Here is a 24566-nt window from a genome sequence, read left to right as displayed (position 1 = left end):
AGGTGCAATTATTAAAAGTACCACAGAGCTGCACAACCTACAATGTTTAGGTCAACTGATGTTGCTTTGATGCTTGTTATTAATGAACTATCAACTAATTAATTGGAATTAATGGTAAATTCAAGTATTAATTAGTAAATATTACATACAAAGATCATTGTCAATTGATTTTATAATGAACAAGCACTACTGCGATGATCGATTGATGGATCAAACTAATTTGGTTCTATTACCTACTTTTACAAAGTTGTAGGACTTTACTGTAGTAAAATACATAACATTAAATCACAATGATTATTTTTGCAAGAAAAGTAAAGCTACCAAAACTTAATTGAATACATAATATGTGACCCGTTCTGACAAAATCAGGAACAAGTCGCATTTGTGACATTTTATAATTTGCATAAAAATGTAAGCACGGGACAATAAGCTTTAAAACGATACCAAAATTATATACATAGCATCAATACTTTTCAAGATATGTATAATTTTGTAAATGATACCTTGATATTTTCGTGAGATTGTTATTCTGAGTAATTGGGCTAATAGTAGGTATGTCACAGTGGCTGCACAATAATTCTGCTACACTATGCATGCAAGCATAACAGTGAATTGAAAAGGGCGCGCTTCAAATTTGGCCAATTTTAGAAAACATCCATGTCGATAAATGAATTTCCTCATATGCTTCATTTATCCAAATTGTTTAAATTTTTAATATATGGTGTGTGAAGCCTTTCCGAGGCTAACAGCGGGTACTAAAAAATTAAAAATTGTTTTGTTTAAGAGCTACTGCCTGTTTTTATGGATTTTTGAAGATCGCTCATAAATCAGTAAATATAGGCCTATTGAAGTAAAGGGACCTACCACCATTTAGCTGAAATACTAATCTTTCTTAGCATGTAAATTATTTCCGTCGACAACGAATGAAACACTTCCCTAAAACTAGTTGAAGCAAAACATTAATCAATGATATTTTTAGGGAGTAATTTTCCAAACCACAATAGCTCTAAGCCATTGTGTGTGTCCAAGGCCATACTATTTTTGTATACGCGGTGCAGTAGAATGGGTGTTCCTTTTACCGATTGTCCTCCCTTGTTAATCCAGATGACAAAACGTTAATTTAAAGTCTCATTGCAACTGAATGTTTACTTTTACTTTTCGGACTTGGCTTTGGGTAATGGTGACACATACCATGTTTACAGTAAAAATGAAAATTATATTCCAGACACCGTCAAAATGTCAAACTTTTTTTATTTTTTTTGCATTGTTTTTAAATAATTAACTGCAGTTCATTTATTCAACCTCATAACAGGATCATACTTAAAAAATTTATGATGAATGAGCAGACGTTCATTAAATATTGAAAAAAAAACCAAAATTATGCATGCCTAATTTGCATAATAATATCATAAATACATAATTAGCTGTAATTACCTAATTTGCATAATTAATTACTTTTTGTGTATTTTTTGTTATCAATTGAAAGAACTTTGTATACATATGTGCTCAAAAAAACCCGCACCTTTATATCATGTACGGTTTTCTATTGGCATCAATTTTGCATATTAATTAGCTCAACTTTTTTGAGATTTAATTTGTCTGCAGATTGGCCGAAATTGCTAAAATAGTATATTTGGTTAATTTGTTATAATTATTCAATGATAGATTTTTAAATTTAGTTTTCTGTAACAAAGTCAGGAAAGATAGGCATTTAACATGTGATATTTAAATTAACGCTGCTTTTTCAAGCAAGCGTCCAAATAAACCTTCCAAATCTCGAAATGTGCCAATTTTGTCATTACAGCCATTTGTGACAGGATTTCATTCCATCTACGAGCATCTTGAAATTAACACTACATCACAATGCATTGACCGATTTCAATTCTGTTTTTTGATTTTTGATGCTTTAAGGGGGTATTACACCCCTGGCCAATTTTTTTGCCTATTTTTGCATTTTTCTCAAAAATTATAGCACATTGGTAACAAGTAAGATATGTATATTATAGGGGCAAGGACTGCAACTACTGTACTGAAAATTTAGCAACTCAAGGCAAGTAGTTATTGATTTATTGATCAAATATTGGTTTTCCCTCATTTTTTACTGTAACTCCACAACTGTTGTCTGTACTGAAATAAAATTTCCAGTGCAGTAGTTGTAGTCCTTGCCCCTATAATATGCATATCTTTACTTGTCACCAATGCACTATAATTTTTGAGAAAAATGAAAAAATAGGCACAAAATTGGGCAGGGGTGTAGTACCCCTTAATAAAGCTTAATAATGTAGGAACATTAAATAACGTGTTTCTGCTGCGATTATTTTTGAGGTGATGTGCCTACTAATAGTTTACTGCTTTACACAGGATTGAATAGGGATTATCATAGTTCAACTGTCAACTATTGATTAAATAAACTTCTTTTAGTACTTTCAAGGATTTGAAAGTCCACCTAGGCCCAAGGTCAAATACCATGAAATTAGGAATTCCAAAATTTGATTTTTTTTGTGGGAATGTCATCTTTAAAGGCCTATAACTCAAAAACATGCCTGGCGACTTGTTCCGGGTTTTGTTGGAGCTGGTCACATATTTGCATTAAATGTCTGAGTAAGAAATTGATATATATAGCAACACCAATTACAAGCTGTATCAAAATGATTGTTATTCATCAGTTTCCAGTTATTATGGACATGCCTGTCGCATCAAAATGCAACATACGATCCACATAGTTGGTTGATTAATGTCATAAATAATCATATAACAATAAATAATGGCCATTTCAAGAGGATCCACCGTTGCGCATCTGGAAGAAGCAGGCTTTTCAATAACCATCAATAACCAATTGGTATCAATTATTTTGGTACAGCTTTTATAAGCATATTAAATATACACACTAGTCTTAATCTAAAGTCTGCACAAAAAGTAACTCGGCTGTTTTAAATACGCCTATAGATTCAGAACTAATAATTGTTTTCACAATATTTCAACATAAAAAGCAGGATGGTTTATTTACGCGCATTTTGATACCCCATTTGGCCAATTTTGTTCATTATTATGTTTTGATGGATCCAAGTTGTGATAATATTGGATCCAAAACATAATAATGATAAAATTGATGATTCACTAATATTTATTGGTCTCGCTATGAGTTTTAAAATATTGGTACTCGAATATGTCTCATCCAATATTTTTAAAACTCATAGCTCGACTAATAAATATGGGCTCAACAATCAATTTTATATCAATATTGACAATACAGCAGTGTTTTGAAAGAAAAATACCCCAATTTAAAAGTTGCAGTTATTTGTATTGATTTGAAGTAAGCGCCAAGATAATGGCGGGCTTTACGTGTTTACAGTGCTGGCATTATAACCATTGATCGCTGTAAACAACTGCTTTTAAATTTGGGTATTTTTCTCTACAAGCACTACTGTGTTGTTAATATTGAACGACATTTGACTAATGGGGTATCAAATGTTGAAATATTATGAAAACAATTATTAGTTCTGAATCTATAGGCATATTCATAACAGCTGAGTTACTTTTTGTGCAGACTTTACTTCTAATATTACTACTTGTTGGGCTTTGTTGGCTACACAGCAAATATGTATTTTCAAAACATGGTCTAACATTTAGGCAACATAATCTATGTGTTGTAATTCAAACAGCCTTAGGCCAAGTAAAATAAATAACATGTATATCGTCCGCACCCTCAACGATTTTGGAGATTAAAAAATATTTGTTATTTTTCTTAGCTCCTTTACTTGGTTTCTAAAATTGTTGTGATGAAAAGATATGTTCTTGGTTATCATTAATAAACACATTGCAAACACTCTCTTCAAGCTAGGGGTAGGGCTTTGGGGAAATAACAAAAATATTAGGGGCCTCCCTGTTTTTATGATGTGTTGACAAGACTTTGCAAATGCAATTTTACACAGAAATGAATGGTAAAAAAATAATATAACAAATACTAGTATTAATTAAGGGCCTCCCTCACAGATTTTTGAAAAAGTCTGGACGATATACATGTTATTTTTTTTTTTTTACTTGACCTTAAATATTGTTGTATATCTACATTTTCCTTTTTAATTGTAGTTGTCTTTTCATAGAGGAAACTGCCAAGGATCTAATGATGAGTGTAACAATTAGATATGATTTTAATGTTTTTTCAGCACTGTCCGATATGCAACATTTCTTTGTTATATAATCTATTCCCATTCTATTTCCAGCATTAACTTCTAACAAATGTTTAATATATTTCTACCAGCCATCATATATAATTAATTTTCTGTCAACAAACAAAGCAGTTAAAAGAAGATAAAAAAATGAAATAGATCAAATAACTTGTTGAATCAACATTCTACATCAAAAATATGGAGTATGGCCCTTTAGGATATCAAAATTAAATAATCAAAATGATCCAATCAAGTTGTACAATACCGTAATTCTTCCTCTAATTATAATTCTGAAGGTTATTAAACTTGGCCTATTTTACCATTATCCATATATCCTCAGTGATGTGACAATTTACTTTGTTGTAGTGGAAGAGTTTGAGGTGTAAGAAAACTTGATTGGATATCATTTTGAATTCTTTATATATATCAAACTGGCTGCCATCATAGCAATTATGCACTTCGGCTCATTTGCCAACTTTGGCATCTCAATTGTTATACTTTCACTCCAAAGACAGAAAAGTAATAAAAAGTGGAATTTTAATTATTGTTAACAAACATTTTGTACAAATTTAGTTATAGCTGCAGTATATCAGGTTTGTCTGTAAATGTAACTTCTATAGCCCCTGTATTAATGAATTCAAAGTTGAGCTCCATATTTCTGTTAATCGACACTTTGTTGCCACATTCTGCAAAGAAAATAAGGAAAGGTAGACAAACATGAACATATGAATTAGAAAGATTCTTGGTGTTGTAATTTGTTGAGCAGCTATTATATAGCTTTCACATACATTTAAATTCAAGAAAATCTTTAATTTTTGCTTTAAAAACAACAGGACTGCCATAATACGATCAGTTCACAGCAGGCCCGTATGCAGGAATTTTTTTTTTTTTGGGGTGCTGATTTTGAAAAAGTGGACTTTTTCCCAAGGGGGGAGGAAGTGAACTTTTTCCAAGGGGGGGGGGGGGGATTTTGTGAAAAGTGGACTTTCTCCCCAACATTTTGGCTACGCTTGCAATTTGTGATATTTTGGGACTTTTTGTATACTTTTGCAATATAATTTTTTCCCTATTTTCGTTCCCATTTTTGTCCCAATTTTTTTTTACGAACCGCAAAAGCTGGATTACACTGAACTTGCCAGGTGGATTTTGCAAGTTTTACTTGCTGTATTTCTTTCAGTACAAATTCATTCAATTTTTCCGTTAAAAATTGATGACTATCTTGTGATACGTTTTGTTGTCTCGCCTGAACTTTGTTCAGGATGGGACTTAGTAATCACTATTTCTGTCTGTCCGTGTGTGTGTGGATGTGTGGATGTATGTATGTGTGTCCGTCCGGAGCTGTATCTGGGGAACCGTAAGACTTACGGCGACGCTACTTGGTGGGAGGAAGGGTATCCAAGTTTGCTCCGTAACCGTATGTTTTCGGTGAAAAATATGCAAATTAACATAGCTAATTTGCATAATTTATGCGAAAATAAGCGCAAATTGATAGCGGAGTTTGTGGACATACTATCTCAAGATCCGTCGGGCCCATGGTAACGAAACCTGGTGACAGGAATGATACACACCTGCTGATCACCTGATTAGTTTTTCGGCGAAAAGTATGCGCATTTAGTTGTTAATTTGCATAATTTATGCGGAACGATTCTACAAATATGGTTGGAAATCTGAAGATCCGCCTTATGGAGCTGTATCTGGGGATCCGTAAGATCCATAAGCCCTATGATGATGAAACGTGGTAGGGGGTAGTATGACCAGAGGATCTCAACCCGATTCGATTTTCAGCGCAAAATATGGTAATTAAGAACCTAATTTGCATAATTTATGCATAAAATGCAAAAACCTATTTTCTCAGAGACTAGGGGTCGCACGTTCTTCAAACTTGGTGGGTGGGTGCATCTTCACCCCAGACAGAACAAGTTTGTATTGGTTAGTGCGTCAAGGTCACCCGAGGTCATCCAGGGGTCATCTGAGGTCAAATGACTAAAAACTGTCGTATGGGCACGAAACTTGGTGGGTACGGTCAACATAACGTGGTAGGGGGTAGTATGACCAGAGGATCTCAACCCGATTTGATTTTCAGCGCAAACTATGGTAATTAAGTACCTAAGTTGCATAATTTATGCGTATTTGATGCGTATCAAGCAAAAAACCCTTGTGAACAGCTTATCTGGAGATCCGTATGGGGTACAGTGACGTAACTTGGTGAGGAGTAGTGGGGCCAGAGGTTCTTGACCTGATTAGATTTTGAGTGTAAATTATGGTATTAAGTACCTAATTTGCATAATATATGCGTAATAAGCAAAATACCTTGTGAACAGATTATCTGGAGATCCGTATGGGGTACAGTGACGTAACTTGGTGGGGAGTTATGGCCAGTGGTACTCGACCTAATTAGATTTTCAGCGCAACATACTTTATCCAATTTCGTGAGGTCAAAGGTCACATACAAGGTCAAAGGTCAACTGAGGTCACCAAATCTTTTAATAACTAATTTTCAACTGTGCATCACATATCCAACTAACAGCTTGATCGATCATGTAATTAAGGAAATATGACGACTTTAAGATAGTCGCTTTCCATGTAAAGTATAGCAAAGTAGCACTTTCAATGAGTGATAACTCGTAAAGGAAGCATCTTTCTGTTTTGATTTATTTCATGAAATAGTTCTTTGGTATTGCCAAATTTGATTTTTCAGCGCAACATACTTTATTCAATTTCGTGAGGTCAAAGGTCACATACAAGGTCAAAGGTCAACTGAGGTCACCAAATCTTTTAATAATTAATTTTCAACTGTGCATCACATATCCAAATAACAGCTTGATCGATCATGTAATTAAGGAAATATGACAACTTTAAGGGCTGGGGTATGAACGTTTGGACAGTATTTATTTTGGGACATCAGAGCACATCAGACATATCGAATTGCATTCTGAATACGAAGAATGTCATTCTGATATCAAATAATTTGGATTTTTTGAAATTCGCAATTTAGTACACATTTTATGGCAAAGCATTAAAAATTGATATTTTTGATATTTAACAGTACTTGAGGTAAACTTTATAAATCTGATGATTTATACTTAAAGTGTATGTAGGTGGGATGAAAAGTCGACGATCAATTGAAAATTTTGACCTTTCAGATTGAAGATATGGATTTTTTTCCCAAAACACCAAAAAAAAAAAAGGTCTTTTTGGGAAAAAATCCATATCTTCAATATGAAAGGTCAAAATTTTCAATTGACCGTCGGCTTTTCCTCCCTGCTACATACACTTTAAGAATATATCATTAGATTTATATAATTTACTTCGAGGACTGTTATATATCAAAAATTTGAAAAATATCAAATTTTTATAATTTGTCATAAAATTTGTATTATATTGTGATTTTCAAAAATGAAAATTATTTGATATCAGAAAGACATGCTTCAGATTCAGAATGCAATTCGATAGGTCTGAGGTGCTCTCATTTCCTACAAAAAATACTGTCGAAACGCAATAAACGCTCATTTTAGATCCCTTAAGATAGTCGCTTTCCATGTAAAGTATAGCAAAGTAGCACTTTCAATGAGTGATAACTCGTAGAGGAAGCATCTTTCTGTTTTGATTTATTTCATGAAATAGTTCTTTGGTATTGCCAAATTTGATTTTTCAGCGCAACATACTTTATCCAATTTCGTGAGGTCAAAGGTCACATACAAGGTCAAAGGTCAACTGAGGTCACCAAATCTTTTAATAATTAATTTTCAACTGTGCATCACATATCCAAATAACAGCTTGATCGGTCATGTAATTAAGGAAATATGAGGACTTTAAGATAGTCGCTTTCCATGTAAACTATAGCAAAGTAGCACTTTCAATGAGTGATAACTCGTAAAGGAAGCATCTTTCTGTTTTGATTTATTACTTTGATGAAATAGTTCTTTGGTTTTGCCAAATTTTTGGAAGGTCATTACGGGTCATCCGAGGTCACTCAGGGGTCATCTGAGGTCAAGTTATTAAAAACTGTCGTATGGGCATGAAACTTGATGGGTACAGTCAACATTTCAAGCCAAATTTTTGGAAGTTCATTTTGGGGTCACCAGGGGTCATCTCAGGTCAAATTAGTAGAAACTGTCATATGGGCATGAAACTTGGTGGGTACAGTCAACATTTAAAGCCAAATTTTTGGAAGGTCATTTTGGGGTCACCAGGGGTAATCTGAGGTCAAATTAGTGAAAACTGTCGTATGGGCATGAAACTTGGTGGGTACAGTCAACATTTAAAGCCAAATTTTTGGAAGGTCATTTTGGGGTCACCAGGGTCATCTGAGGTCAAATTAGTGAAAACTGTCGTATGGGCATGAAACTTGGTGGGTACAGTCAACATTTAAAGCCAAATTTTTAGAAGGTCATTTCAGGGCCACCTGGGGTCATCTGAGGTCATATTAGTAAAAACTGTTGCATGGGCATGAAACTTGGTGGGTACAGTACAGAATACCATCAGCCAGATAATCGTGCCCAGCCGATAACAGCCAAATTCATTTACCTCTCTACCAACAGTTATCGCAAAAGCAGGCGGTTACAAAAGCAGGCGGTCACAAAAGCAGGCGAGACTCGTGGTTCGAGAACCGCCTTGTTTCCCTACAATGATATAGAGGTTGTCCACTTTACTCATGTGTGACTTCTAACAAAAGGTGCTGGTTCATGTAGTATTCCTTATTCAAAACAATTCAGTGCTTGACCTCGGAGTTACTTGCATGACTCTGGCGGGCTATTTTGAAAAGGTCATGGTTGCACATGCAGGTACTTCTTTTGAAAATCCTAAACAATGTATAGCAGTCGCTGATAGGATATCCAGCTTATAGAACACAGATAACCTCTATTGCAATATCAAACAGACATCCTCATTTACTTGTGCTAGGTCACATAATTTAAAATTAAATTCATGAAGTTGAATAAAATTAAATCAGAAAATGCAATGTTTTTATTTACCATTTGTCTTCTGCTGTGTTAGGCATCAGTTTAATAGTACCTGTTGGCTTTTTTATATACATAGTAAGCTCCTGCACCAGCAAATATAATGATGCCAATTCCGATGCATAAACTTAGTATTATTGGTGACACAAAACCAGAGGCAGCAGCTGCACATCCTTTACCAACACATTCAATGCCAACAATTTCAGGGGCAGCAGCTACACATCCTTCACCAACACATTGAACAAAAGCCATTTCAGAGGCTGCAGCTGCACACCCTTCACCAACACATTCAATGAAAGCCATTCCTGTAGCAGCCATTAGGATCTTGATATGTCACAACCTGAAAAGAAGTTAATAAAGCATTTCAGAAAAATGTCAGTAATTTTAACTTTACCTGTATGTCAATATGAATCTTACTCCAAGACACTTTAAGGAATCGGATAGCAATGTTTGGACGGTATTTTTTGTGGGAGCTGAGAGTTCCAAAGTAGTTTGGAGAAAAGGCAAGGTGACTTTCATGTGTTAAAATGGGCACAAAATACAAAACCACTACTTTAAAATCAGGTAGGTCAGCATTTCACAGGGGGAAGTGGTCAGAAGGGGGAGGGGGAACTTCCTAGGAGGGGAGGGGAATGGCTAGGAAAGCTCATTTCCTTCTTCATTCTCCCTCCTCTCTTTCTCTCCCTTCCCTTTTCCTCTCATCCCTCTTTTTTCCCTCCCTTTTACCTCTTTTTGCAAACCATAGCTGGGGTGGGGGTGGCCTTGACGCTGCCCCTGGAAGCATGGTGATCATTTATTAACCCTGAGTTATACCTCCATGAAACTGATAGAATGATTTTAAAAACAATTACTTGAAGTATGCTAAATTTTCCTTCGGGAATAAAGTGATATAATGAAAATATTGAGATATACTCATGATATACTATATTTCATTAACATTTTAATGTTTAAAAGGCTAATTTTGAATGGTTAACCAGGGAAATGCCAGTGTTAACAAAGGGTACTTTTTCATGTTCAAAACAGTCAAGTCAAAAGTCTTGTAACACACACAAAAAAAACCCCTGATTTTTGACAAAAATTGACCTTAAAATGCCACAATTTTAAAAATTGGACCTCTAAGACACTTTGAAGTGCTAAAATCATAAAATACAGGTCAATAACATTACTTTTAGCCACCACACTTTGGATTATTTTTACACCTACATATTTCTTTTCACACCCACAGCAAAATCAGGTCTTGAATGAGGTCATATATACGCTCGTAAAGTACTAGTAGACACTACAAAATGTAGACAATCCATCAATTCTGTATTTTTATTGAGTCAAATACTAAAACATTTTACGATTATTTAAAATTGCCGATTCCCAACACTACAAATTAGTCTTCTTTATGTTCCAAGCTAGTATTTCCACTTACCTTGTTTGCCTTTGTAGTATTTCTACCCAACCTTTTTCGTCTTGGCATTTAATGTCACTGATATGGTATGTCGGTACATAAATCTGCCCACATTAATTATTATAGTACATGTACATGTACACGTACAGATCGGCCAGCTCAGTCTGGAAATTCCCGCAACATGAAATCAGTATTGCCAATGTTCTTGAACAAAACCCCACCAAATTGGGCTTGTCATACAATGCTTGTATGACATTTGGAGCTGTGCGCACACATAGAAATTAGTTGGATGCCCTTTTTTTTTAGATGCCTTTGTTTTTCTTTGATCCATTTTATATAGTTTATGCATTTTGAGCTTTGTTTTGATTCAGAGATTGCAATCTTTGGTTTAAAAGTTGGATTTTTCTTATGACCAGACACTGTGCTAGTTGGCCTGGCCATATGTCATGAAATACTTTATAGACAACATGTAACTACTTGTTTTCCATGCTAGAATGAGCATCAACAATAAGAAATATCCTTGATCTTTCATTTTGTGTTGTTTTAAACTACGTCATGACTGTATAGCTGGCTGATGCAATATAGCTGCCTATATATAGCTGCTTGTATATTTTGCTCTATGTTATATATTTTTGTTCACGGAGTGAACATTTCCCCCACTTGAACCCATATCTCATATGCACTGTTTATCCCTTGCATATACACTGTGTCTTGAATAACTATTGTAGCCCATCAACCCTGTGATTAAGAGGCTAGGAAATAATTCCCAATGTCTCATACCCAGTTTGTATCCCTTAATCTAATCCTGCCCCACATGACAAGGACTTTTTAGCACATCTTATCTTGTATTGGGACAATGACAGCCAGGACTATTTTATTGCCTTTTTCTAAGCATGTTTATCTATTGGATTGAGCCATCACATGATTATAATATGCTTTACTGATTGGTGGGTAAGGTCAATGCTTTTGTTTATTTTGTGATAAGGCTGAGCATATTACTGCATATATCAAAAAAACACTGCATATTTTGATACAGGCGATTTACTCAATTACTTCCAACCACAAAATTTAGTTCCTGTTATCCACCCAGTAATGTTTGCTTATCTTAATTGGAACCCTATAATCTGCATGGTATATCACCTCCATGGTACAGTGATATTGATTTGAAAGTTAGTAAGTTACCAGGGTCAGGATGTAGGTATCATTATGCCTCAAATCACTAATTTATTGTAAGATCAGTGCAGAGTAGGTTAGATATGAAAATGGAAAGTTAGAACAAATTACTATACACCTGGTGAACTGTGTCTTTTTGAAAGACTCTTCTTGTTTCATCAAATTAACAATTAAATCAAGGTGCATATGCTCATGTAAAGAGATGCATGCATATAATGATAACCAAAAATCAATTCTATGCATGATGCACTTCACACAAAAATTATGCAATGACATGGACATACTATTTTTAGATCATTTGCAAGCAAATGAACTATAGTCGTAGTCTAGATTTTTCTATGTTTTTTACTTTCTCTTGCTACATCGTTTAAGCAATGGAGCTGGTAATTTGAGAGAGCGATCTTTGCATGATCGTTCATGATTGTTACTTATTTAGCTAGGAAAATTTGGACGGAAAGTGTGATTTTTGGAGCATTTTGTTACGAAAATTTTTACCAAAAATTTCAGAGAATAGTCTCCTTTGTAGACTGTTTGTCGTGCTGATCATATTACAAACACTGTTCAAACTCCTTGTTCATGCGATGCTGTGGCATTTTGTAAAAGAGATGTAACAGAATTTTGCTTGAATGTTTGCTTTTCAGTGTTGCTTTGCCTGACATTCGGCAAGTCAATAGATAAAGCACCAATTGGGCTCGTGCTGTCTATAGGCCCCTACTTCTGTGCACGAGCCATGAGCAAACAGGGTCTCAAATTCTCTTAATTTGTGCATATTCAGAACTGTTATAGCAAAACTTTGTTTATATCATTGGCACTGAGGTGCCAAAAGATAGCAGCCTTTATGTAAACAAATGCTTTGTCAGGCCAGGCAAACATGTTGTGAAAGTTGTAATTATATCGAGAAGGTTTTATCTGCAATAGCTACCCTATAGACATTTTACCATTTCTACATTCTATATTGTACATAATCTTAAAATAAAGCACCTGACATCTATTGCATAAACCCTAGATATGTGTTTTTACAATTTTGTGTATTTAAGAGATATTTATTTATTTATTTTTTTTATTTATAACATTCGGCCCAAGCCAGGCTAAACCCAATAGTGCTCAGAGGCTACTAAATTCAAGGGATGCCTCCAGATATGACGGGACAGGGATATGGGAAGAGGTCCGATTTTAGAAGCAGGAGGAAAAACCTGCGAGGACGAGCATGGATCGGCAACCAAACTCACATGCGGCACCGCGGGGAATTGAACCCGGCCCACAGTGGTGAGAAGCAAGTGAGAAGACCACATTAGGGTTTAGGGCAAGAAAACCCTATCTGCAATAGCTGCCAGGTGTTATACTCTATTTATGTGTTCAATATAGAATGCAGAAATTACCCAAATGTCTATGGCGCAGCTATGGTCCTAAACCCTCAATATAAACACCCAGATGTTTGTCTCCAAGATAAGTACTTAGTGGTTGAATTATAGCATTATTGTTATCTTATTGACTCGATGCAGGTCCTAAAAATTTGGCCCTGCGTTATATTAAGGTGAGACGGGTGTAATTTATTTTTGTGTGAAGATCATAGAAATTCAAAACTTGGTACAAAGTAACTGATATAAACAAAAAATACTTTAACTCAAATATTAAGCATATTAATTAGCTAATTTGCATATTTAATTAGGGAAAATTCTAGTACTTATGAATATGAATTCCGTGATGTCTTGAAGTAATTTGGCAACTCAATTTTAATGTTATATTGCATTTTCTAATGTATTTTATAGTGTTTTTTAAATGTGTTTATAATTATGTACTGTGTAATTTTAGTTTTATTTGGTGTGTGTATAAGGAACCCCATCTAGTGGGCCTGTGTGCCTGTTCGGGGTTGCCCTTTTGCACCATACACCCGGGACCATACACCGCATTTTGATATTTTCATGTGAAATGAAGGTAGTAATTAAACTAAACTAAACTACACTCTTTATCACAGCCCTGTCAACAAACTAATAAAAATTAACAACTGCACTTACAAACAACATAACAAATAAAGCCTGCACACAACCACCAACACAATGAATTTCAATTCCTGACCATAACCAATAACAAATGAGCTACAGCACCATTGGTGCTCTTGTTTATAGGACCTCAGTAATATTGTATACTAACCTCGATATACATACATATATAGTTCCAAATTATGGGAACAAAATTGTCGCAAGGGTATAATTATTGACACATCAAGTTCGATTGTGATTGACGGCAAGTTTCTAATTTCCCTTGCAAAAATATGTGAAAATTAGAGCTTATTGTATTTATGATATTTGATTGCAAAATAAGAACATACATGTACAAAATGACCAAATATCAAAACAGATTTGATTTGGTCTGAATTTTGTGTAGGCCACATACCCAAGCAAAATTAGCTATAATTGCATCTAAGAATTAACCATATTTGTATGCATGTCCACTAAAAATTGAAGTACTTTTAAATTGATTCAGACCTAACTTATTGGCTGGGAATTGATGAAAGAAACATTTTGGCGTTTAAATAATTTTAATCGGATGTTTCATTCCAGAGATATGGCCTTTCGAGTGTGCACTCACAGTTTTAAATATAGGGCTGCTAGAACATGTTAAAAAGTTTAAGTCCAAAATGGTTGTTGCGGAGCCACCTTAAATTACAAACTGTGTAATTCTAGTTGAAACTAGCAATTGTGTAATTCTGAATGGATGATTTGAGGAGAATCAATCATGATTCTCTTGTACAAATGAAGTATGAGAATCATTGCAAGAAAAGTTTGTTTGATTCTCATTAAATTTGAATCACTGAAGTTCTACACCTTTCTGTATTTAAAAGTTCTACACCTTTCTGTATTTAAAAAATTAAATATGAACCAAAAAGACCAAATAATTTGACAAAGACACAATAGTTATATAACTCTTTCAATGTTTAATTTCATATGTACACATATTTTACATGGCAAATTTGCAAGATGCTTGTGAAAAAAGTGCATTTGTGTTGTGAGAAAGAGCTTCAAATGATACAATTCATAATGATACATTTATACATGTGTAACTGTTGGATGTAACAAACAAAAGTTCATAAAATAGCACCTGATTAAACCCCTTCACACAGTCACACTCAAGTTTGAGCCTTTATCAAAACTTCACTTTTATAATGTTCAAAAGAACATCAATATAACCAGATATTGTCTGTATCATGAATTTGAAGGAAAAATGTAATCCCTACCTGATGAATGTAAAACTGCAAGTTTTCTTGTAAGATAGTCAAACTGTTAAAATTTGCCACATATATTTATTAAAAAATCCCTCCAAATGCCATTTCACAAGAGCTTCTTGGTTATGCCATTTTCCCAGACTTGAATATAAGCGGTACAGTGTGTATCAAAATGGTTGTATACCCATCAGCTATGTTGCCTAATGAACATTTAAAAAAATCTTTCCCCAGAGTAGCCAGTGCACATAAACGTTGAAAAAATAAAACAAAAAACAGTGCATCCGGCCGGATTCGAACCGGCGACCTTCGTAATTCTAGAACGATGCTCTAACCAACTGAGCTAAAGAGACATGTTGGACAAGAGCAGAAGATATAAATCTATAGGTATTAGGTTCGAATGAAACGACTGCTTTATCCAAATTCAACATTAGATCCTTTTTAAAATGACTACAATTAATTTATAGTTTTATGACCTTTCATAACATTAATCTACAAAATAAGATGTATATTTTACTGCATTTTGATGGGGCAGTCTTGGCCAACTCATTGGATATTGATGGGTACCAATCATTTTGATACACCCTGTATTCATGATCATTTTAATTTAATTTTAATTATAAGTTAGGTACAGCAATTTAAAATGGCAGGGTCCTCTCATTTGTTAGCACAGAGAAGTATGTCCTACCAATTCTATAATTACTTGTCATGGAAATTAACAAAGAGGATTTTAGATTTGGTAAGTATTAGCCACCATTGTTAGATTAGTATGATGGATTCTCATATCCTCGATTCGGTGCTCTTTGTACCATACCACAGAAGTGCCCAGTGACGGTGCACAAGTGTTGAGGGACTGTACCCAACTCCCAGTGTGCCTTTCAAGATGAACACATGATTACAGCCTATTCATACAGCATTCTTGTCAGATGGTCATAATGAGGCCACCTCAGATACTACCAAAAATGCCTTTTTCAATTCATATTTTGGTTCATTATTTGGTTTAGTTTGATGATTTGGTTTAGTTTGATGATGTTTCAGCCTGAATTAATTTCTGAACATATGGGCAATATATATGGCCACTTTTGACTCCATCCTCAACATTTCTTAATACTTTCAATATTTAATATCATATGGGATGGGAACCCTAATTATCCAACAAACTGTTTGAACAGAAGTTTGGAGCTATGAATAATTGAATATACACATTTTGATGAACAACAAGCATAATTACAAGAATAGAAATGCTTGCATATAGGCATGCAGGCATGCTTATAACGTGTATAATAAATTAAGGTGATTTTGAATGTGCAAATGGTATTACATTTTACTATGCAAAACTGTGGTTTATCCTTAAGCCATGCAGATTTCAGTACTTCTCACATTTGTGGCTAGTAGATCTTAATTTCTATCAGATCACCTCGGGACTATGTTAGCCTCCATTTCCCCAGCCATAAAACATGAAAGTGGACTCAAATTTTACATCCACCAATCCAATATAGTACTATGATGGTCCGGGTAAATTAGCTATATTGATTGAATCGTTTGTCTCAAAGCTCTTCAGAAATTCAGAAGTTAAAGAGGGGTGGTCAAATTTTCATATTGTGTTTTGTACCTCGCATTGAGGCTTGTACCAAAACAATCCGATTCCCAAGTTTTAAGTTTTGCAATAGTGGTATTGATATTAGAAGCAAAATCATGTTTCACAACCAAGATCTACTTTGATCTTGTAAGTGGGTGGGGGTGAGGCTGTCGAACTGGTTACACCCCCTTTAACAAACAATGCAGTTTAACTTCCTTTTATTTTGTTACAATATTTTTATTTTGTTATAATAAATAATATATTTGCCACTGATTTGCATTTTAAAAAAATGTGTGCCTTTTCAGGCAACTATAATGTGAACAATTTTCTTACTGCATGCAGGGCTTTGAAATGAACAATTCAATTAATGTGGCCTATAAGGGATAATACAGATTGTTTTTTTCAGTTACCAATACACAGATACCTTGTTTTACACTTAGCAATGACATCCACTTGAATTAGGGGTGTGAGAGGCCACAGATCAAATGAGGAAAATTACTTTAAAAAATCCTGAAAAACAGCATGAAATTGGGGTAAAAACAACAAATATGGGCTGAAAATATTAAAAAACTCATACATTTTGCCACAAAAATGAGGAAATCAGTTGAAAAGAGGAACTCTCACACCCCTGTTGAATACTTGTCTGCCTAGTCTTAAAAAAGACCATACTCCCACTTGTGTAAATCACCTTGCACAACATCAACAGTACAACCATAAAAAGTAGTATTAAATTTTTTGTGCAAAACATTTTTCAAGCTCTCAAGTATTACTTTATGTATACATGGTACAGGGGTATGATGAAATGGAAAAAAGTTGTTTGAGTTGTAAGCGGTCTCGGGGGAAATAGTAGGCCCACAGGCTCCAGTTCACCTCCGGGACCAATAGCTCCACCAGATCCCTCATGAGCAGTAAATATTTGTACAATGAAGGAATATTTTAACTAAAAGTGCAACAAAAAAAAGATGTGTGGGAATAGTGTAGTTTGGGATTGACCTTTTGGGTAACTCCCATAAGCCTTTGCGGGTAGACCTGTGATGTCGTCACGCCAATGTGCACATCATTACTGTGCACATTTCACAGCTTTGAAATGCACAGTAACGATGTTCGCTAAACGATGTGCACATTGGCATGATGACATCTCAGGTCTACCTGCAAACACTTGTGGGATTTACCGAAAAGGTCAATTGACAGATTTTTGACTGTCCCTATAACCCTCATCTTACCAAGGGGTGAAGGATTCTACCCTTAATACACTCCTCAAAGTAATTAAAAGGATCAAAAAATTTCATTCAATATTTTTCAAAAACAAAATTATTTTTCAAGATGTTTTAAAGTGCCACATGAAACAGTCATGACGAGACTTTTTACAGTATTCAGAAGAGCATGGACAAGGCCACATAATATAAAAAGATATTTTGATTAGGTACAAGCATGGACGTACTAATACGCCCATGGTACAAAGTATGGTCAAGATAATCTGGATGAAATTTGTTGATCCTTTAATTACTTTGAGGAGTGTAGTTTGTTTCCCTGCACACTAAAACAGGCCATCAAATGACTTGAGGCTAATCGTGGGACTATCACATGCACTCATTTCAGCTGGGAACATAGACCTGCTAATTTACATGGGACTAGAATCAGGGCTGTCAACTCTCACGCATTGGCCGTGAGTCTCATGCATTGGGTCACTTTCTCACGGTCTCACGCCAAGGTAGTATAATCTCACGCCTAGGTAGTAAATCTCACGAAAAAAGCTTTTCACATTCTCGAGCGCCGTGGCTCAAATAATCATGGGACAAAATGAACATTGGACTCGGCAAACCCCGCTCCGCCCCTGTCTCACGCCAAGCAATTCCAAAAAGTTGACAGCCCTGCTAGAATGGACAATCAAACTTCAAAGGGGGGGGGGGTGAAGCTGATTGATATTTATTTTTGCTATCTTACAATTATGCAACACATTTTAGTCCAACTTGGCTGGACATTCATTATAGTAAAAATCATAATTTACAGAAAAGCTTGAAGGTCAAAATTTGACATATCTGGAAGCTTTAAAAGGTAACTCAAAATTCATATTTTTTTGGAATATGAAATAAACACATTACGTTTTACGTTTCTATGTGTTCAAAAACCTTGTGGAACATATCATTTTATGAACTGATCTACAAGCCCTTGACCAGTCCTGACTTTATCAACAACACACATCACATACATGGTCATTTCAACACACTGAGCTTATGCAAACACAGTATTACACAGGCCTTAAATTTAATCAAATTTTCTTTTCTGACAAGTAATCATTATTGTCAGTTTTCAACTTCTCAAATCATGTTAAATAACCCAACATACACCCAAATGACATCAACAAATATTATAATCTTCTTTCGTACTTTCGAGATAGATACATACACATATATATAAATATTTGCATTTGAAACAAAAAGCACAACTTTTTTTAGAAACAATCACAAAACAATCACAACAAAATATATCTGCTATGTATATTTGTGTACACGATATTTAACTACTTGCTAACACATACGATCCATGGGATTAATACAGTCTACTTGAACACACAATAACCTGACATACACTAATACTGTTTTGTAATAAATAATCAACTAAAAGTTTCAAAACATAGTTAATACATTAAAATTTCTGTTATTTACAGAGTATGTACATTAAGAGAGTTTATTGTCAGTTTTATAAAAAGAAAACCAATACATATAAAATATAACATGAATATGTTTACTTCTCACAACAACATAATGGTTGTTAGGGTTAGGACTAGGGTTAGGGTAATGGTTAGGGTTACATTCAACGTAGTGAACCTTATATTCAACATAGTGAGCCTTAGACATAGCAGGCTGTAACTAAAATGTGTCCTCTTATCTGGGAAATAAGATATCAAAATACCTAATTTGACATTATTTTCACTTTTACATCCCCACATTGCCTGAAAATATTTCTTTAGGGATAATTAGTCTGTCCTGCTTGTTATGCCTCTGATACTAGAGCACTAAACCAGCAACCCAAAAGTCATATCATTCATATGTTGTAGTGTGAAGTTTAAATATATTCATGTTATATAATTACCCACACTTTAAGCCACTTTTTCTTAAAAATATAAATGTTTATAATAACAATTTCAATACAATGACCACAGATTATCATTTGTTAATCAGCAGTTAGGAAAGAGATGTACATTGTTCGTTACTCCAAATTAGTTACAAAGTTAGTGCACATCTCTATAATTCTAGACCTGAATACAGCAAGTTGTCAAATAAAAAATTACTTTTTTACATTTTTTTTCGGTTTTCACATCCAAGCCTTAATTTGTACAATTTTGAGGATCACATGGTGAAAACTAAGAGTTGATAGGTGCTACTTCTGATATGCATATCAGATCTCGTCATTGAATATAATTGATACATTGTTGCTTCTCTGATAATTAGCAGTGATGTCACCAGCAGTGTAGGGTACTGTTTAAGTTTAAGCTCAAGTTTTCCCACAACCTTCTTGAAGGCACAATCTGTGATCATGCAAAGCAATAAAAACATTGAATTTTATGAATGGCTTAAAAGTGATAGTCAGTAAAATAATCATTACGTGTTTTTTCATATGAAAAGAATTGGTAAAAAGGAAGAAAATGGCAGTGTTGATAGATATGAGGCTAAAATTGATTAAAATGTGACCTTTGACCTTTTAATATTAGGTCGTGTTCAGTCTTATTACTTGCAGGATATATAGTACGATACTCTTTATAAAAATCTGATTTCCTATGATATTTTGGATTTTCTTATTTAACAAATCACTGATACGGCCAATAACAGGATTTATTTCTCAAAATCACCCCTGATGCCGCCTCCCCACCCCTGAGAAAATACTGGTGACACCAACATTGATAATTAGGAGATTAGCATTGTATCTCTGCTGACAAATGTTTTCAAACTGTGGAATGTAAAAACAGTAAGTCTCTTTGAAGGTCAAATGTTGCTCTTAAAAATAAAGGTTATGGTTATTTTTGTAATAATTCTGAGAACAGTTTCTGACAGTTAATAAGCTCTTGTGATGAATAGAAACCTGTGAAAAGGAAGATGTTTGCTAGCAAGTTTGGTAACAACCTGATAACTGCTTACATGTCTGAGAACAAAATGGCAAATAAGCTATTCAAGTTGAAATGCATACACTCCATATATGGAATACACAGGGAGTGTAATTTCAAATGGGGTAACCTGAATGGGTCATTCCATTTGAAATCTACACTCCCTGTGTAGGAGATTAAAGTCATGTTTTCCATAGGGTGTATGGACATCTAGCCCAGCATATAGAGAATATAACTATCTAGTGCAAAGTAGCATTAGCATAATTGCATAATATAATCCCCCAGTTAGGGTTAGCATTAGGGTTTGGCTTGACTATATTTTTGCATTTACTGCAGCATTAGTCTTTAGAAATTTCACAATATTTTATATATTTTTTTATTATTAAGCATTATCCATATTTATAATGTACTTTTGTTAGTGCACACAAGACTTGAGCACTGCAAATGTGCCATTTATTTTCTGATTTATCAGCTAGCGTGAAGAAAAATTTGGCACTCCAACAAGCAATTTGAGGTGGAAACTTTGAGGACGCAAATTTTTGAAACACCATGCTTGGCGTACCATTAATTACAATCACAGTTAGCCTCACATGTCAAGTAACCTTTTTGATGATATGTAAAATTCAACATGTCCACATTGGGATTTGAATTCATAAACTAATGAGATACAAACTAAACCACAAACAGCCAAAGTAATGAGGGCCGATCGTTCCATGAAGTGTGGCAGGCGAAACTGCTATGCACATACAGCGCATTTTTACGACGTTTCATGCAAACGCGAAGACACACAATGCTCTATCAGGCATGCAATGCTGGTGTGATTGTTAGACATGTATGATCAAATGATTGGCCCTCATGAATATGCGAGAATTCACAGCATACAAAGCACAAGAACTTTGACTGTTGGTGAATATAGTCTGTATCTCTTTAGTAAGATAAAGATCTAAAGCTGAAGACAAATTTTAGAAGTTAAAACAACACTATTGCTTCTGGTATTTGTCCAATGTGGGAATAATTCAAATCCACAATCATCCAGCCAGTGTAAGGAAGCTTACATAGTTACATAGGGGAGAGAGAACGATCCTTGAAAATACAGTTTTTGGAAAATAGAAGACCAAGTTTCAAACCACATCCACATTGAGTCACCTATATAGACATTTGGTGAACTTAGACCAGGTCAATATCTTAGACAGAGACCACAGGTGGTTTGAACAAGTGGTCAAGGAAGCAGGCAGTGCAAAACAAAGTCAATCTCTCAACAAAGACAGGGACGGTTCAAACTTCCAGGAGTCCACATGACTGTGAGCAAGATGATCAGCATCACAGTCTCAGTCTCACTGATGAAAGATGGAGTAACCATCTGAAAATTCCGAGAGGTAGGAATAACTTCCTTGTATTTGGATCAAAAGTTTTAAACTTTAATCAAATCACATGATGTTGAACATTTTTCATACAATCAATGAGATTGATTGCCATCCAAAATTTAAGGAATAAAAACTTAAAATCAATGCACATAGGTTCCAGCCCATGAGCTAATTCATCACAATCCCTTGAAACTAATATTAACTTTCAGATCATTAGATTGATTGTCAACATGAGTAAAATGTGTATTATTGATATGTTGGAATGAAGCAAAGTTTGATGAAGTGTTAACCCCATGAGAACTACCTGCCGATTGGCCAAAATGAATATTGTGTCCCAATTTTAAACCAATCAAGGAGGGTATTAATAAGATCATCTGCAAGTGCAAGTTTGACCATAAATAGTTTAAAGCCTAGTCATAATTGGCAATTGAAATGAGTATTTCAAGTTATCAACCAATCAGGAGTGATGTTAGATGACCAGGAGGTTAACACCCATGTCAATGACAGCTAGTATTATATTAAACTCACGTTTGACAAAAAACAAACCAACAAAAAAAGTTCCCCCTTTTCTCTAGCTTTCATTCAATGCATATATTTATACACATACATACATCCGGTGTGTGAAATAGCCAAAGAGATTGAACCCAAAGAGTCTCAACTGACAAAAGCTAAATCTGCCATATTGGTTTGTCGCAAATGAGATCAAAATAAAGTACCTTCCGAATTTAACAGCAAACATACGCCTGATATTGAACAATATTTTGCATCTTTAAAGGTTGATCATTACAAAGGGTCGAGCATTTAGCACTTGGCGCACATTATCGACACAATGCATTACACAAGGAATGCAAACATGGATGCACTTTAATTTTAAAGTTTATCTCATGCTTAGTGAAATAATCTGGATTTTGCCCTCCATGAGCAACACACATGGGAGAGTCAGTACTCTTCGTTCCTAATCTCTATGGGAATAACATAAATATAACGACCGTAAATGTTCGCCTAATGGCACTATGGGCTCCCTTGACATAAGTGGAATTTTAGGCACAAACTAAAAGTGCCCTCCCGTCACTTCCAGCCAGCAAATCAGGACACGGAACCTTAATTCTTGTTGGGATTTCAGAGGAGGGAGCTCTCTATTTGCACATGAAATTTACCCCAAGTCAAAGGAGCCCAGGTGCGCCATTAGGCGAACGTTTACGGTATACATAATACAGATATTTCATTTTCTTTTCAGACTTTCAAGGCTGATGTTTATTTGGTTTTAAACCTGGTATAAGTAAAACTGAATTAGAAAATCACAAAAGCTGAAGTGCGAAGAGAACATGTCCTTTTTTACATTGTTTTGTGGAAAAATATTCTTTTTTTTACAAAAATTTACAAAAGTATCAAAATACAATCTCAACTATGATTTTTTTTTTCGTTTGGACAATCTACAAGTCTAAAACTTATTAAATCAATCAATTCTTGGTAATTTAGAATTTATATTTTATACAATGTTTGCAGGGCATGTTAACATCAATATGTTGTCTCGCAAATCAATTCAACTTGCTGAAATTCAATTTCATCAAGTAGATTTTCTTTCAGAACTTACAAAAGTAAGTTCTTTGAAAAACAAGGTATGAGGGTCAAGTTTATTTCTTTCACATATCCAAAAGCATTTATGCTGCCTACACTAGACTTTTAAAAAGTAAATTATATGTAATAACTTCCTTTATAAAAAAAACCACACTTATGAGTTATTCTTTATTATAAGTGTTTCTATTCTTTAATCAGCATTTCTATTCTATTTTGGTCAGAAAGACAACCTATGTCAGAGCAGGGGACTTTGCACTTCAGCTTTATGTGAATCTTCACCCTGATGATAACAATAACTACAATAGAGTTAACTGTAACAAAACTTGTGAAATTATTACTTTACGTAATTAAACTTCACAAATTTTACTACAATTTTTCACTCCCACTAGCAGTAATTACCTGTAATTGACTGCAACCACCACGGATTACATGTAGATCTATGGTTGTTATTTGTACTAAATGTTGTTGCTGTAGCTGCAGTTGAGTTGTAAAGCATACTATTAGTATCCTGATAACTGTCAGCCTGATGACTGAACCAAGAGGGGTTTCTAGGAGGTGAGGATGCCTGCCTCATCGCATCACTTCCCGTCGCCCCCCTTGCTGCTAGTCAATCTAGGGATATTATGTCGGGTCCAAACCCATTACCGCTTCCCGTGCTGGCTGCTCTACTTGTGCTGGCACTGTTGATGGTGCTGTTACTGCTCTGGTCTAAGTAATGTAGTGGTGGGGTGGTATACTGGAAATGCAAATATCAGACAAATGTCATGTCATTATTTGACAAAGTGGTTAATTTTGCTCTTGACTTTTCTTGATGATTTTATAGGGTGTTCTGGGCAGGGAAATAATTTAATGAACCATTCTTTTACACTATAGTTTGATCAGCTCGTAATCGGCGGGAATTGTTAGGCTTTTACCACTATGCCAAAAAGTAGACCAACATTAAGAGTGAAATAGTTTACCTGTTTGGTATACATTGAGCTTGTGAAAGAAAGTAGAAAAAAGTTTAGGACTTGAATTGATAATTTGT

At 34.8% G+C, this 24566-nt stretch overlaps 1 protein-coding gene, 1 long non-coding RNA gene and 1 other non-coding gene across 5 annotated transcripts in view; all 3 read right to left on the bottom strand.

The window, feature by feature from the left end:
• Positions 1-3489: 3489 nt before the first annotated feature.
• LOC140158843 (uncharacterized) lies at positions 3490-10698 on the bottom strand. Its single transcript, XR_011859831.1, has 3 exons — positions 10545-10698; positions 9143-9467; positions 3490-4855 (listed from the first exon to the last, which is right to left on the bottom strand). It is a non-coding gene; the product is annotated as an uncharacterized lncRNA (long non-coding RNA).
• A 4497-nt stretch (positions 10699-15195) lies between these two features.
• Trnas-aga (transfer RNA serine (anticodon AGA)) lies at positions 15196-15269 on the bottom strand. Its single transcript has one exon. It is a non-coding gene; the product is annotated as a tRNA-Ser (tRNA).
• A 1513-nt stretch (positions 15270-16782) lies between these two features.
• LOC140158842 (E3 SUMO-protein ligase PIAS2-like) overlaps positions 16783-24566 on the bottom strand; it is a 107540-nt gene continuing 99756 nt past the window's right edge. For all 3 annotated transcript variants that reach the window (XM_072182089.1, XM_072182090.1, XM_072182091.1), the window contains one exon: positions 16783-24275. In XM_072182089.1, the coding sequence (XP_072038190.1) occupies positions 24147-24275 (129 nt within the window). In that variant the 3' untranslated portion in view covers positions 16783-24146. The remainder of the gene's footprint in view (positions 24276-24566) is intronic.

The sequence above is a fragment of the Amphiura filiformis genome, chromosome 8 (assembly GCF_039555335.1).
Source record: "Amphiura filiformis chromosome 8, Afil_fr2py, whole genome shotgun sequence".
Taxonomy (NCBI): Eukaryota; Metazoa; Echinodermata; class Ophiuroidea; order Amphilepidida; family Amphiuridae; genus Amphiura; species Amphiura filiformis.
The sequence above is the reverse complement of the archived record's forward strand: the minus strand, read 5'-3'. Positions and strand labels throughout refer to the sequence as shown.